Genomic DNA, 16,056 nt, shown 5'->3' with positions numbered 1-16,056 from the left:
TCCCTCTTGACACACTCTGCTTATTTCACGTGAATACGCCTTATTAAAGGATCTAGTGACTTCAAAACACGCTGCACATTTCCAAGTCTTGCTTGAGACAAAAAGTTCAGCAGGTTCAAAATCTCATGCGAAGCAACTGTGTGGAGTTAGGAGACAATGAGCGTAGGAAAAAAAAGAAAAGCAAAACGACTTGCATGTGACCTGAAGGAGAAAATAATGACCTTCTACTCAGAAGGAGAAGGAAATAAAAGTTAAAGTGATTGGGGGCAAAAGAGAAAAAAAAGACAGGGGGGTTAAAAAAAAGGTCAGAGATTCCAAACAATTCTTAACGAACACCAAGTTCATGCTGATATCATTATATAGCACTGCCTTGAGTAACTTAAGTGACTCAGTGATTCACTGATTCATTGATTCATCGATTCAGGTCAGGGCTGTGTCGGATCCAGAGCTTATCAGTGTGTGAAAAAGTGCCCCCCCCACCCGCTCTCTTTCTCTCTCATGTTCTCTCTCTCTACCCCCTCCCTCTCTCTGTCTCTCTCTCTCTCTCTCTCTCTCTCCCTCTTTCTCTCTCTCCTTCTCTCACATGTTTGCTCCCCCCTTCTCTCTCTCTTTCTCATGTTCTCTCTCTCCCTCCCTCGCTCCCTCTTTCTTTTAATCCTTCTCTCACATGTTCGCTTTCCCTCTCTCTGTTTCTCTCTCTCTCTCCTCTCACAAGTTCTCTCTCCCTCTCTCTCCCACCCCCTTTCTCCTCCTATCTCTCTCTCTCCTCTCACATGTTCTCTCTCCCTCTCTCACCCACCCCCCTTTCTCCTTCTTTCTCTCTCTCTCTCCTATCTCTCTCTCCTCTCACATGTTCTCTCTCCCTCTCTCTCCCACCCCCCTTTCTCCTTCTTTCTCTCTCTCCCTCCTATCTCTCTCTCCTCTCACATGTTCTCTCTCCCTCTCTCTCCCACCCCCCTTTCTCCTTCTTTCTCTCCCTCTTTCTCATGTTCTCTCTCTCTCTCTCTCTCTCTCTCTGTCACACCTAGGAGTAATGTAGCAGCCAGTAGATGTAACAGCATGTTTTGTGAGGTTGAAGGAAACCGGAGAACCCTGAGGAAGCCCACATAGACACGTGAGACAGTAACAGACAGTATGAGAAGGTGAAACTTATAATCTATAGTTACTGTTACTGACAGCCTTTATGTAATAATTATTTGTTTTGACATGATCATATTAATATTTATTAGTTAGTTTCTGGAGTCACGCAGCAGCATGACGGTGAAACCAGGCTAAATGAAGCTGAAGTATTTCTACTCTGTTACAGTTAAGTGTTAATTCAGCTCTGGGTCGTGTTTACTTCCGGTCCCGGGAGCGCGTGAGAGCGTCCAAGTGTGTCGTCACGCTCTGGGCCCGTGCTAAAGCGCCGGAGTCCCCCCCTTTCGTTTTTTTTCTTTTCAAAGCGGTATTAAAAAGAGCGCTGCGTGAGACAGGAGGATTTTCTGCACCCTTTCTGGCGCTTGAGGGGAATCTTAAAAAAAAAAAGAAGAAAAAAAGTGGGCAGGGAGTGCTCAAGGTTCGGCCGCGTGGCTCGTGCGCTCTCTGTGTCTGTCTTTCGTGCTGGACAACCCGGGAACCTTCCTCCTTCCATCCATCAGCACTTAAGTTTTGCATCCGTGGTTTCGGAAAGAAGGAAAGGAGGGCCAAAGAATAACAAACAAACAAATAAACAAACAAACAAACCCACAAACAAAAAACTAAAGATGCGCCTCGCGCGGTGAGGAGTCGGTGCGCGTCACCTGTTGCGGGATAAAGCATGGGAGTGCTGAGCACGGACCTGCGGGTCACCCTGCAGATTCTACCAGGCTTCTTCTCCAACTGCCTCTTCTTCGTGCTCTACGACTCGGTGGTGCTCGTGAAGCGCGTCGTGTCGCTCGTGAGTCTCTCGTGCGGCGGCGGCGGCGGCGCGTGGCAGCAGCGCATGCTCACCTCGGCCGGCGTGCGCTCCATCTGGAACAGCTTTCTCCTGGACGCCTATAAGCAGGTGAGCAAGTGAACAAGTGTGTGTGTGTGTGTGTGTGCATGCTAAACAGCTAAGAGACTTAATGCACTCTCAAGAAAAATGCGCATGAAGTTTTCCGGGGAAAAAAAGTTTCAGAGCACATAAATAACTTGTAAAAACATTTACAAGTGCTGACACAGATCTAGCAAACATTTCAGCAGGTGCTTAACATTTCAGCATCTTGGATTTATTTATTTATTTATTTATTTATTTATTTTTATTTTTTTGCTAATGAAGTGTGCAGACAAGTTCCACCATTTCAGTCAAATCCTGTAAATAACTTGCGATGACATTTACGAGTCCTGAGGCAGATCCAGCACCGAGATAAACAACGATCCAGATCATTACACTATCACACATCTACTCTGAGAGCCAAGGAGCTACTAGAAACTTTAGAAATAACACCGAGACAGAGCTAACAAATATTCCAGGAAATGCACAAGAAGTCAGCATGATAAAAAATCCTGGAAGTTGTCTGGATAAACTTTGAGGATCTAGATTTAGCAAACATTTTCAGAAAACATAACAATTTCTTAGCAAAAACTTTAAATAAATAATAAGGGGGGGGGAGGGAATGCTGTAAAGCAAAAATAAAGTGAATTTAAAAATAATAAATTACACATTACAACTACTATAAAGATCAGTAAAGAGCACTAAAGTCAATATTTAACGTTTATTTAACTCTTGGCCTTTAAAATGCGTCAGTAATCGCAGGTACACTTTGTGCAGTTTTATTAGGAAATTTGCTCGCTGCGTTTGTCTGAGCATTTCAAAGAATCTGTCACAGTTCTTCTTAGAGACTTTCTCAAACTTTTATTTTTTATTCTTTCATTATGCTCTATAAAATAAATAATATAATAGGATGCGTAAGACTTTTCCACGCTACAGAAATATACATAAATTAAAAAATAAATAAATAAAATGTACTGTATTCCAACAAACCATCAAAAAGAAAACAAAACCATTTTTCAGGCTGAAGCTAAACACTTGTGAAAACGTTTACTGGCAACAGGGTTAGCAAACTTACAGTAATGTAATATTATATAACACATAACCCAGGTCGTTCAGCTGATAAGGGACACGACTGAGCTGAAGGTTATGGTTTTGCTCGCACACACACACACACACACACACCTGGCTGCAGCAGTTTAATGGAGTTGGGATTTGAACACATGACCTTCTGATCTGTAAATTAAAGCTTTAATACCTGAGCTTCTGCAGCAGCTTGCATTGCTTTAACTCATAGTAAAAGACGGCACTGAATCGACTCCCACTGGCTGCGTTAGTGATCAGTTGCAGATGAAGCTTGGAGCAGGTTGTAGGTTCAAACCCCAGCACTAGGTAAATGCAGGTTGAGCAAAAACGTTTCAGCTCAGGTGTATCACATATCATTTTTACTTCTCTTTTATAAAGTACTGAAAACTGTAACATGTCATGATCAACCTAGAAAATTCACCTGCTGCTTTAAAAACATTTAAAAACAGTGGATTAGTTTGAGTTTCATCTTTCAGAATGTATAAACCATCCCAAACCGTGTCACTGAAGAGAACGTCACTTACTCACTTACTCACTAAGTCACTTACTCAGATTCTCACGTCTCAATTCTCGGTGTCAAATATTAAGGTACTTTAATGTAAATATATTTACTTCATATTTTTATAGTATGGAATCCTGTTGTATTTTATTATATTAAGTAAATATGACAGTACTTTACTGCAAATATGATGTCCTGTTCATTGTATTTTATTTGCAGTACGTTCAAACAGACACATTTTTTTACGCTTTAACAGTTTCTTTAAAAAACAAAACAAAACAAAAATGTAGCACTTAACTGTGTGCACTGGTTCACTTTTACACAGTGTATATATTTATCTATATTTTCCTCACAGTTAATCAATAAAAACTGATTCTGATGTGAAATATCGCACAATGTTTAATATCACGTGTTGCTCTACAGAAGCGTCTGACCAATCCAACAGGATTAAAGCCAGATTTTAATGATTACTGATGCACTGTTAAGTGAAAGAAAGTCATATACACGCTCGATGAAGCCATAACGAAACATTACTGCAGCGGTGCCACCTTATACCGAATCTGACACACCTTTAAGAGACTCTGTTTGACTCTGTCTTTCCTTCTAGAAGGTTCTCTGTCAGCGGTTGAGTTTCTTTAGTGAGCTGAATGAGTTTAATCCGATCGTCATCGTCATCTTGGGAATAATGTGTTCAGTCGGTGGAAATATCCAGAATTTAAAAACTCCAATAAACAACCAGATGAAATGATGTGCGTTTGTGAAGCTCTCACTCGAGTATTGTTTCAATGCTACTGTATTTCCCCTTTAATAAAAAGAAATATGTACATTCTGAATATCCAGGATGTTCTTGACGGTGAGGAACAGGTCAGTTTGGTGGCTTTATTTCTGGTTGTGTACGTGGACATCACAGCGTAAACTCTCCCTGGGTCACTGGGGCATGGCTCCTGACCTCTAATAGTCACCTTGTGGTAATAAGCTGCGGTTTAATGGAAACTCAGTGGATGTAATGGACTTCTGTAGACTGTAGACAGAGCTAGAGAATATTATTACAGGAAGCTTTTAGAGAAATGTGTACAATTTTTAGTCCAAACCCCCCCCCCAATCCTTGTGGTCAGTGTGGTGTTATCATACACAGGTCACACTTTTAAAAAAGATTAAAAATAGGTAATTATCTTGTAGACTGAAGCTTAAAATCTACTTTAACATTCTCACTTTGCCGCTTCCGGCTGAGAGACAAAGACCGGTAAGTTAAGTACTCTTCATTTATTTCATTTACTTTATTTATTACATAGACTTACTGGTGAAGCAGGTTCCTTATTGCTGGCGTGATTCTGTCAAGGCCACATCTTTTATACCATTCATGTGAAGCTTTACAGCTCTGGGAATTATTTTATTGGACTGCTAATTGGTGAGCTACTAAGCAAAGATACTCCTCATAAAAGAGATCCTTTATTTCCGAGAAAGCTTTAGGAGATTTATTTCAAGAGCATGATGCCGTGATTCTGATTTACAAATCGAGTTATTATTATGAGTTTTATTTCTAGTCTCTCAGCTGTTCATTGTTACACCGAGGTCCGTTTGTGTTTGCACTCGTTTGAAACGTTTTCCTTTTTCCTCCTAGTTTTAGAGTTTTTGATCAGCGCCCTTTGGCTTGCGTATTGAAACGCTACTTGGCATAAAACTGCTTCTCGGTCAAAGATAAATCCATTCAGTAGAAAGAATGAGGAACTTTGCTCTCCAGACAGTCAATGAACTCACAGGACGAAGGGACGATGGCCTTTAAGCTTGTTGTAAAAGTCTGGGTCTGGCTGGATGTTACTCTTTAACCCGGACTCGGGAGCGATTGCCTAACAGACCGTAGTAAGCTGTAACCGTGCCAGAAGAAATGCTTTCAGCATCCTCGGCAGTTAAAGACTGTCAGGTCCTTACCGCACCAAATTCCCCGGCAGATGATCAGATGGTGGAAACAATGAAACGCAGCCAGCAGGAGACAGACGTCGGGTTTTTTTATGACCTTCTAGATCAGGATAAAACATGTTCGGTAGTTTATAAATTCTTCAGGGTTTTTCCTCGCCTTGCCAACATCGCCTCTGAATTTCGGTTCGATTCGATTTTATTTCTATAGCGATTTTAACAACAGACAACAATCATCTCCAAGCAGCTTTACAGAACAGAAGAAACAAAAAGTTTAAGATTTAATAGGAGACTTAAATATTTAAATGTTTATATATTTATTTATATTTAAATGTATTTGTATTTATCCCTAATGAGCAAGCTGGACAAGGAAAAACTCCCTGAGAGAAACCTTAAGATTCAAAAGGTACCCTGTCCTCGTCCGGGTGACGTGACACCAGAGAGTGTGATTATAAATCATTATGAACACCAGAGAGTGTGAACTAATTATCATAAACTAATTATCATGATGATTAATAATGTCTTTTCTACAGTCGAATACAGATATTTGGAGTCGTGTAACCAGGAGCTACTCCTAAATTGAAGTTCATTATAGATTTAACACCAACTCCTCCATGCTATAGCCTTCAAATGTGCATGGAAGGAGATGCAGCTTATGTAGAACATTATTCTGTGTAGTGATTAAGAGGTTGTTAGTCCTCAAGGGGTCGGAAAGTTCTCTTCGAAGATCCGAAATCTTCATGAGCCGGAGCAAATGGAGCTGGGACACTTGACTTCCTGGTTAGGAATCGAAATCTGCATCTGGATTTCTGTAAATCTGCTTTGAATTGAATTCTACAGTAAATCTGAATGAATTTAACAGATAGTAAGAGTCATTTATCTGACTCATAGTTACACATTATAGTTATAGTTATAGTTATAGTTATATAGTCATAGTTATAGATAGTTATCAGGCTGATAGTTACACGTGTCTCTTGTGGGATTTTACTGATTGATATTTTCTTTTCTAGCTATATTTATCTTCTAAAGCTTTAGAAATAATACACTAATCAGTGTGTATAAATGTTAGCATGATTTTCATGTTGCTTCCTCTTAGCTACGTTCTCAGATTAGCTCTACTAGCTACATACATTCACTAGAGTCATGAACGATCTCTGCTACGTCCTTCTAAAGTTCATAACATTTCCGTACACGTTTAATTCGAGAACTGAAACTACGGTCAAGGTTCGCTATTTTTTGGTAGGAGGTTAAGATTTTAAATATGGAACTGAAGAAAGGTCAGAGGTCCCAGGACGGAGTCAATGATTGGGATTTGTCGTTTTTACAACCAGGCCTAATTAGCAAAGAGTGAGAAAACCTCAAGTTAAATATCGCTGGATTTATGAATCATGAAATATTTGTATATTTGTTATTTATATATTTGTCTGTTGCTCGCTAATAAAACTTGTAGAGCTACAAAGATTTTTGGATGATTGTGTGCTTGAGCTGAAGTTTCTGGCTCACTTTACTCCACGATGTCTGGATTTTAAAAGATAAATCAAGCTGTACTTTAACCAAATGAATCACGTCAGATCAGGCTAATCAAGATTAAACAAGATTTTATTTGTAAAATTATATCCTGTATCCTGGCAGAAAGAATCCAGAGAAACATAAAGGAAGTAATAAAGCAGATCAGACAGGATTTATTGGGCGTGAGTGTGTGTTTGTGTGTGAAAGATTTATGTCCGTTAGTGACGACGTGTCCAAATCACGTTCTGAGTAATGGGAGGATGACAGTTTAACTCTGTTCTTGCAGGTGAAACTGGGCGAGGCGGCTCCCAATTCTAAAGTGGTGCAGGTTCCCGGGATCTCCGGCTGCCACTGGAGCAGCGTGGATGGAAAGACGACGGACGAGTGTCGCCTGCTGGACTTCGAATCGTCCGATCGGCCCTTGGTGGTCAACTTCGGCTCAGCCAGCTGACCCCCGTTCGTGAGCCAGCTCCCGGTTTTCCGGAGGCTGGTGGAGAACTTCTCGGACGTGGCGGACTTCCTGCTGGTCTACATCGAAGAGGCTCACCCATCTGATGGATGGGCGGGGCCGCCCATGGAACTGTTCCCGTTCGAGGTGAAGAAACACCGCAGCTTGGAGGAGCGCATGGTGGCGGCGCAGAGACTCGTCCAGCATTTCTCTCTGCCGCCGCAGTGCCAGCTGGTGGCTGACTGCATGGACAACAACGCCAACGTTGCGTACGGCGTCGCCTATGAAAGGGTGTGCATCGTACAGAAGAATAAAATTACTTATCTGGGAGGGAAGGGTCCGTTTTATTACAGCCTCAAAGACGTACAGAACTGGCTGGAACGGAGCTACGGGAAGCGATAATCATCGATGATCGATGGAATAGTTTTTTTTTAAAATAAAGGACAAAAAAGAAGACGACGCCCACTTTTAAACCTCTGCAGCCCTCGGCGGCGACGTGAACGATCTCTGGAAATCGTCCGAATTCTCTGAAGATCGTCAAGCAGGTTTCCCGAGTGGAATCCGAGCGTTCTAAGCAACGACGCTAAACAAGAGACTAAATCAAGCATTGCACTTCGACTTTTATACTTTGATAGGACGTCTTTGACGAAAAAAACCCCTGTGTATGCACTATAAACACCTATAAACACTATCAATAACCGAGTCGTTCGCATTAAGACTAGTATTATAGCGTGTAAATCTTTTAAGCTAAATAACATGCATCGCTTCGCAGAACCAAACTGCCGAAACCCGGAAGAAAGCACAAGCTCACGGCTTTTAATATACAGAAGAAACATAATTTATTTTTTGTGGATGTTTATGTTTGTTGTTTTAAATGTGACATGTTTACGTCCAGTTTTGTTTGAAGTAGACAATCGTGCGTAGAACTCGCCGCTTTAGCCACGTTTTCAGCTTCTGCGTGTCTGATTAACACTTTAGCACATCTGCCCCAGGGGAAAAAAGTCACTAATGGAAATCCTGACTAAAACCCAAATATAAAAGATAAACGCATATATATTTTTGAAAATAAGTTTCTATGAAGGCCACATATACATAACAAACTATAAACACATTCATAAGACGTTATAACGCATTTGTAACGATCCGTAATGATGGGTTAAAGCAGAGCAGCTCGTAAAACACGCAAAAAAAACGCTTTTGCTTGAAGTCTCGGTTCTTCAGCCTTTATTACTCTGTTACGTCTGTTAATAAAGCCTGAAAGTCGACTACTTTTACTAGAAGTATGTCAGAATGTATCTGTCAGTGTTTTACACTCAGTAACGAGTCCGTCGTTCTTTTATTTCATATTTGCAAGTACATTTAAAAAAAATTTGGATAGATAAAATACATCAGAAAGCTTAATAAAGGTTGCTATAATCTATGATTCATAGACATTCTCATAAATACATTGGAACCTCGGTACACGAATGCCCTCCCTTACAAATTTTTGTCTTAAGTATTGAAATTTTGCAAGAAATTCAGGAGGTGTACAAAACTTGTTAGCATCAGTGGAAGCGAGTTTTTCGTAAAGCTGTTTGGAAAGAGTCAACCCACAATACCGACGTCGCCTTCGGCATGCGTTCAAAAGCTGTGTGATTTTTGAGGCATTTTTTTGTTGACAGATTGGTGGCGTGGGCGGTCTGTTCTATTTTTAGCCCCAGCTTGGTGGCACGACTTCCTGTGAGGAGCCTTGACATGGAATGCTTGGCTTGGGTCAGTTCTATGTAAGCAGCCATACAGTTTACATACACTTCGTATTGGTCATATTGGTCATATTTTTGGGCGACTGGAACGGATTATCTGCATTTACATTATTTCTGATGGGAAAATTCGTTTAAGTACAAATTTTCACCGAGGTTCCACTGTTAATTAGAAAAAAAAATGTAGAATGATTTATAATAAACATATTACAGCATGTCATGAATGAATTAATGGCCTTCATAGAGACTGGTACAGATATATATATTTATATATATATATATATTTAATTTTTAAAAAAATTTTTTTATTTTGTAATATATGTCAGTTTCTTGACGATCCTCAAAAAAGCACTAATTTTTAAAAGGGAATTTTTTATGTATTGTATGTTTTGTTTTGGCGAAAAAATTGGTTTGATATTTGATTCAAAGCAGATTTGCTCAAACATTGCATTTTGAAGGTAATTATTTATACCCTCTCTCTCTCTCACACACGCACACACACACACACACACACACACACACACCTCTACAGACGTTCATTTGTGTGTCAGAGACAAACCGGTGTGTGAATGAAGGCCACTGACGAAAGGATCCCTCATTCCTGTCTGTGGTTGGATGAAAGGTCACACCTCTTTGTCTGGATGTGAAATGAACGTTCCTGTAGATGCTCCAGATTCAGCATTCCAGCATATTTACCACACTTCATACACCCCCACCCCCCCCATGCTGTGCGACCGGCTGCTTTCTTGCAAGTATACACAAATAAAGCTCAATCTTTTGCTCATGACTCTGTGAGTTTGTGTTTTTTTGTGTTTTTTTTAGACCTGGGAGAGATTTTAGCGAGCAGTCTGGAGGAGTTCGGCGATTGGTGACGGATGAGCCGAGGGAAAAGTTCTAGAAGGTTCCAGATGGCATGTGATAGAAATAAATGGAGAACAAAATGAAGAGGAGCAAAAATGACTACGACATTATGTCTAAAGGGTGGAGGAAGGCGTGTGTGTGTGTGTGTGTTTTCTTTTCTGCTTTTTTCCCCCATTAAAACCATGTCTGCAGGCATGCTCTCGGTGATGGGTCTGAACATGTGCAGCACCATCTGAAACGGTGCGACGCCGAGCCTCCTGGCTGAACTTTTCCACCTCAGGGGCTGCCAAATAACCTAAAGAGCGAAGATGTTGGGGAAGACACGTCCCACAGATACCCTGTGAAACACAAACCCCGGTTCGGCCGTGCGTCGTTTATCCGAGCGGAACCGGCATGCTGGGATACCACAAGCTTTTATTCACGGTGCTGGAATGCGGCGAGCGGCGACGCTGCCAACATCACGCATGAATGTGGTAGGGCATGAGCTCAAAATAACAGCAGCCGTCCAGGAAAACTCTCACACTGTACATTTAGGAACATAAACCCGCAACAGATTTCATATTTTTTCTGGAACATCCCCCCATACCCCCCACCCCCCCAGAGCGAAAGAGGGGGAAAACCGAGTCCAATTTATTTGGCTACAGCAGGGACATAAAGAGGCGTAATGGCCAGAGTTTGCCAAAATAGTCTCTATAAATTAAAAGAAAATGTTGATGCAATGTTTAAATGGAGGACATTTTTTGTCCTAATGTATATAACACGCTATTTGATTTGGATGCCTGACATCTCGCTGCTATCAACATGGCTTATAAATCCACTCGGACTCTCCCCGGGAGATGCCGAACGTTCTAATCGCTCCGACTCCACTTCTTTTCTGTCATGACAATCTTAGGAAGTCCCCACAGAAGGAGAAGAAATGAGAAACAGAAATGTAAGGCGTGTAGGTTTGTCTGTTCAGCAGCATTTCCAGTTTTTCAGAATATTCTGCATATTATTAGCTCTGAGTTTGAGGAAAGAGGAAAAAGAAAAGATCCACCAGATTCAATATCTAGAGCTTCTGATAAAGTTCAGAAAGTCTGTTGGGATTTTCACACGCAATCTTTGATCACACGCAATCAAAGGTCAAGGCCGGTTCGAGCTGAAAGGACGGCTACAGGAAGTCAGATATCTCCTCTGAAAAACTTTTTCTTTTACTTTGTTTATTATGAATGAACTCATGAACACACCCCAGAACTAGACAGATGGCTAAAACACATTACCTGATCATGTCCAAACCTGAATTATTTCTCTTCCTGAACCTCGCCGTGTGCATTAGTATTATTTTTGGACATCCGTCATTATTTTCCTCTCTACACCTCGCACCTACCCGTGTGAGGATCCGTCGCTGGCGTAGTCCGTGGCATGAGCTAATTCTGGCTCTGGATTGAAAGTGGAACATCAGTATTCAGGAAAACGTCTCAGCTTCACAGAGCGCAGTGAATAGCGTGCTGGAGAAGTGCAGTCCGTGTTCCTGCAGTCAGAACCCGTTTCTCTGGAGCCTCGGAGAGACTCGCTACAGACTACTGATGCAACTTCCTGTTCATCCAGTCACCAAAAACTCCTTCTACCCCTGAGCTGTACAGTAACACCTACCAGAAGACTAGGACTATGAATACATGGACTCTTTTTAATAGATACTGATCCAAAAAGCTGTGAATACATAGTGTTAAAAAAGAAAAAAATTAATCATTCTCATACCAGGTTCCAGTGTTCTTTAGTTTGACCTTTAGAAAGGGAATCCTCGGCTTTTCTCCATTGAATACACCATATGGGCGTTTACTTCCCTTTTAGAAAAGTTTTCAACTCTTTTTTACAAAGCCAGAATAATTCACTCTGTGAAGAACCCTGGAGGAAACACTTTACAACAGAAAGTGATGTAGAAGATGCAAATGAAGAATGAAGAAATGAAGAATCACGTGCCGTTGGAGAACGTGCTACTGACCACACAACAATCAGTCTGATGTGTAATGAAGTCCAGGGTGGCCATATTGAGAGGTTGTAATGAACTTTGGGAAGCTGACGTGAAACTTATCCCATGAGGAAGTCTTAAAAGTCTTTCTAAAACCCTTCATTCATTGGTTTGTTCTTTTAGAGAACCTTTAAAAGCTGAGGAACCAGCTGAGGAACATCTGAGGAATCAGTGATGAGCATCGGTTATTTTCTTTAATTTTCATTAAGCACTTTATCGTAATTAGGGTTGCTGTAGATCTGGTGTCTGGATCACCATTCCATGGCATTCACACACTCATTCACACACTGGGGGCAGTTAAGACTCACCAGTCCACACCTACTGGAACATCCTGCTGTGTTTTTGGACCGGTGTCCTGGTGTATTTCAGTTCACCATGTCCCAGACGATGATAAAGAGGTTACTGAAGATGAGTAACTGGTTGCTGGGCCTCGGGATTGATCTGTGTGTTGTGTCTGGTCTAAAGTCCCCTAAGGACAAATAACATTTCTTCATTTATTCCACGGCATGTCTGTCACTATCTATCAGTCTCTACACCTTTTACATTTACTGCCTCAGGGCTGGAGGCATTCCTTGGATGTTCTAGAGGCATGCAATGCAGTGATGAATAATTGGGTTTGGATTGAAAGGTGATGGTCTGATATTCAAAAAACAAAAAACAGACCTCACTTCACTGCTAAAGCATGCTCTTTCATTATGACCTTTATCTAATTACTTATAGCTAATTCTGACTTCTTGATGAGAAACCCCACGCCCAAACATGCACAAATAAGTCTGAAATTTTGAAAGAAAGTCACATTATATGTCTGGGGTGGAGTCGCCTACGCTGCAGGGCCGCTTACTTACTGCTCCTCCGGTTACCATGACGATCAGTGTGGTACAAACATCTCTGGGAACATCCGTATCTAAAAACACTTGGGTGTGAACCTGTGTGTGTTGTGTCTTGTGAAGAAAAGAGGCGTGTCTGCTGCGTCGCATTATGTTTGACTTACCGTCCTCGACACGTCATTTACCATCAAACCCTCGCTTTCCTTTATAGGAAGGATAATTAAATTAAAAATACTTAAAAATAATTTTCCGAGATGAAATTCCACACCCCGAATCTGTACATGCAAAATGAGCAAATACTTTTAATTTAGTAGTGTTACAACCAGGAAGTGAAAGAAATGGATTTATTTCATTAATTTGGTTTCATCGGAATCCAAGGCTACGTTGGTACATCAAGTACATTGTTGGAATTGGATGTGCCTAATAAAGTGCCATTGTGTGGCACTCATTCATCTGAATCATCAATCCTGTCCAGTATAATAGTTCTGACTCCAGTGTATGATATTACTTGATTCAGAAGGACCAGTAGGATTACTAGGGACGTTAATTAGATTCCCGCAGTTCTAACGAGGAACCAGCTGCTTTACTGGACTCCCAGTATGTTGGTTGTTATAAAAAAACTTCATATTTATATATTTAAAATGAAACCTGGGTGTTATTAGGTGTTATTTGTCAGGACCTGCTGGACTGTTCCCTGCCAGGCCTGAGGAGGGCGCTGGCAGGTGAACCCGAGAAGCCTGCTTGTTCGTGTGTCTTGTGATTACCTGTCCTATTGTTCTCTCCCCTGATTGTCTCACCTGTACCCAGTTTACCCTGATGTCTAGCCCTATAAATAGGGATCCTTTTGGCCCTGTCTTTGTCCGTGATTGTTTAACTGTTATTCGTTCCGTGGTTCCAGTCCGTCTATGCTCCTGAGTTGATCTTGCTACCTTGCTGTTCCGTCTTTATTTTCCTTTTTTAACGCCATGTCTCGTAGCCTGTTCATCTTCCCATGTCGTGTCTTTATGCGAATAAAAGCAGCGCTTCGCTGCATCCGGTGTCTGGGTCTGTGTTCAGCCGCGTGCTAGCGTGGGCACGCGCACCACGGATGGCCTGGGTTCGAGCCCCGTCTAGGGCGAGGATCCCGGCCGTGACATTATTAGTACCTCGTGGTGTATGTTACTACAATCCCAGATAGCGTTAGCTATTCATAACATGGGTTCTAATAAAGAACAGGGCTCCTTAATACAAACTTGGAGACAGTCATAACAACAACAACATGTGCTGCATTGAATTTCTTCAATCATAACCCTAGACTCTATAACCAACAACTTATAACATCAAGGAATTCGCAATAAAGCCCCTATGGTTCTCCAGTATTCTAGCACTATTAATATCACAGATTATCCTAATTAGTTACTCCCCAGTGTGGAAATAACACTGATAACATGTACCATGGGTTTAACACCCAGAGGTTAGTATAATACCCCAGAGTTATATATATATTAATGTGGGGTATTAGCCAGGCAAGAGGGTTTTTTTCAGCGCTCTGGGACATGCTAATACTTATCACAGCTCGACTCAGGGGGTGTGTATGAGTGGCAGAGCCGGGAATTCATTTCTGGAGTGTGCATGTTCATACAGGATAATAAATATCAACATGACATCATCTGACGTTTATGAGACACAACCGGAATAACGGAGAGATAAATATTTTTCCGATCAGATCTATCCTATCTTTATCTTCGTCTGCAGTAAAACATCATTACTTCATCATCCAAGTGTTGCTAGCAGCTAACTGAAAGCTTTTTAACAGAAAAAAAATCCCTCCATCTTGATTGGTTAGTCCTGCGTCTGACCATAGCCAATGGTGACCTATAAATAGTGATTATGCATCAGCTTGATGTCTCAGTTGGTTACTGGAGGAACTGTTTAGAGAAATAATGACTTTTTTATTATTATTATTTACACGTCTGATCAGATGAGTGTGTGTTATTTTATACACTCGTGAAGATTTATAATGGTCATAGATGTTATCGGGCTTCTTACGAGTAAAGATCTAATAAAAGCTAGGACTGATACTCTAACTGTACCAAATACACACCGTCATTATAACTTAAATGAAAACAATTCTAGCAAATCTGCAGTGAGGCTTGATACCAGATTCCAGCCATCAGTAGTTTCAATAGACTCCCTGTATGTCTGCAGGCCCACTTAAACACCAGTGTTTGGTAAAAAAACAGCATTTTGAAGACCTGTGCTTAACACACACACACACACACACACATCAATTTGATTGTCTTTTACACAGCAGTGTCCCAGTGTCCCCAGGGCCTGTAGCTGGGTTCCTCATGGAAAAACACAAAAGCTCAGTAATGCTGCTGTGACGTCCAGCGAAGAAAAGCGAGGCTGTTTACAGAAATAATACCAGTGTCGTTCCACTTCCTCTGTGCAGCGGAGCGTTTGGGAGAACCGCAGCATTGTGCTGAGACAAAGCAACACGGGGAAAAAGGCAAAGCTCCAGTCATGCTGTTCCTCCTCTTCCTCCTCCTCCTCCTCCTCCTCCTCCACTGGGCACCAACAGCAGTGTTCCTGCTGCCCTCAATCTTACACACACACACACTCACACACACACACACTCACACACACACACACATATACAGACCCTAGAGGGCACTGTGTGCTCAAAACTGGTCTCAGTATTCTTTCTCTTCTGTAGACGAACATACTTCTTCCTTATATTTATAAGGAATTCCATTACATACAGAAAAATAAATAAATAAATAAAATTATGTTATAAGTTATGTAATCAAAAGTAAAATAATAAAGTTAATAATAATAATAATAATAATAATACAAACAACAGTTAGAAAATGAAAAAAAATAAATGTATTTAAATCAATAATTAAAATAATATAAAAATGATATAAAGTTTACATACAGAAAATAAATAACTAAATAAATAAAGCTAACGTAATCAAAAGTAAAATAATAATAATAATATAATAATAATAATAATAATAATACAAACAACAGTTAGAAAAAGGGGAAAAAATAAATGTATTTAAATCAATAATTAAAATAATATAATAATAATTAAAGCAGAATAAATTAAATTCAGGTAAATACACGTGTAAAAGATATGGTCTCATGCTTAATATCCATCACTTAAGATTTATAAATAAAAAGGTATAAT

The 16,056-nt window shown here is 40.7% G+C and overlaps 1 protein-coding gene across 2 annotated transcripts; it reads left to right on the top strand.

Annotated features, from left to right (window-relative positions):
• The first annotated feature begins 895 nt into the window (after positions 1 to 895).
• On the top strand, positions 896 to 9,972 carry dio2 (iodothyronine deiodinase 2). 2 transcript variants are annotated; one of them, XM_058398246.1, is made up of 3 exons: positions 896 to 1,142; positions 1,307 to 2,023; positions 7,285 to 9,972. In XM_058398246.1, exons 2-3 carry the CDS (start codon positions 1,796 to 1,798, stop codon positions 7,846 to 7,848), a joined length of 792 nt encoding a protein of 263 aa, XP_058254229.1. In that variant the 5' UTR covers positions 896 to 1,142; positions 1,307 to 1,795; the 3' UTR covers positions 7,849 to 9,972. The 2 variants fall into 2 exon arrangements, with proteins under 2 accessions (XP_058254229.1, XP_058254228.1); XM_058398245.1 differs by having other exon boundaries at positions 896 to 2,023.
• Positions 9,973 to 16,056: the final 6,084 nt, after the last annotated feature.

The sequence above is a fragment of the Hemibagrus wyckioides genome, linkage group LG09 (genome assembly GCF_019097595.1).
Source record: "Hemibagrus wyckioides isolate EC202008001 linkage group LG09, SWU_Hwy_1.0, whole genome shotgun sequence".
NCBI classification, from domain to species: domain Eukaryota; kingdom Metazoa; phylum Chordata; class Actinopteri; order Siluriformes; family Bagridae; genus Hemibagrus; species Hemibagrus wyckioides.
The sequence above is the reverse complement of the archived record's forward strand: the minus strand, read 5'-3'. Positions and strand labels throughout refer to the sequence as shown.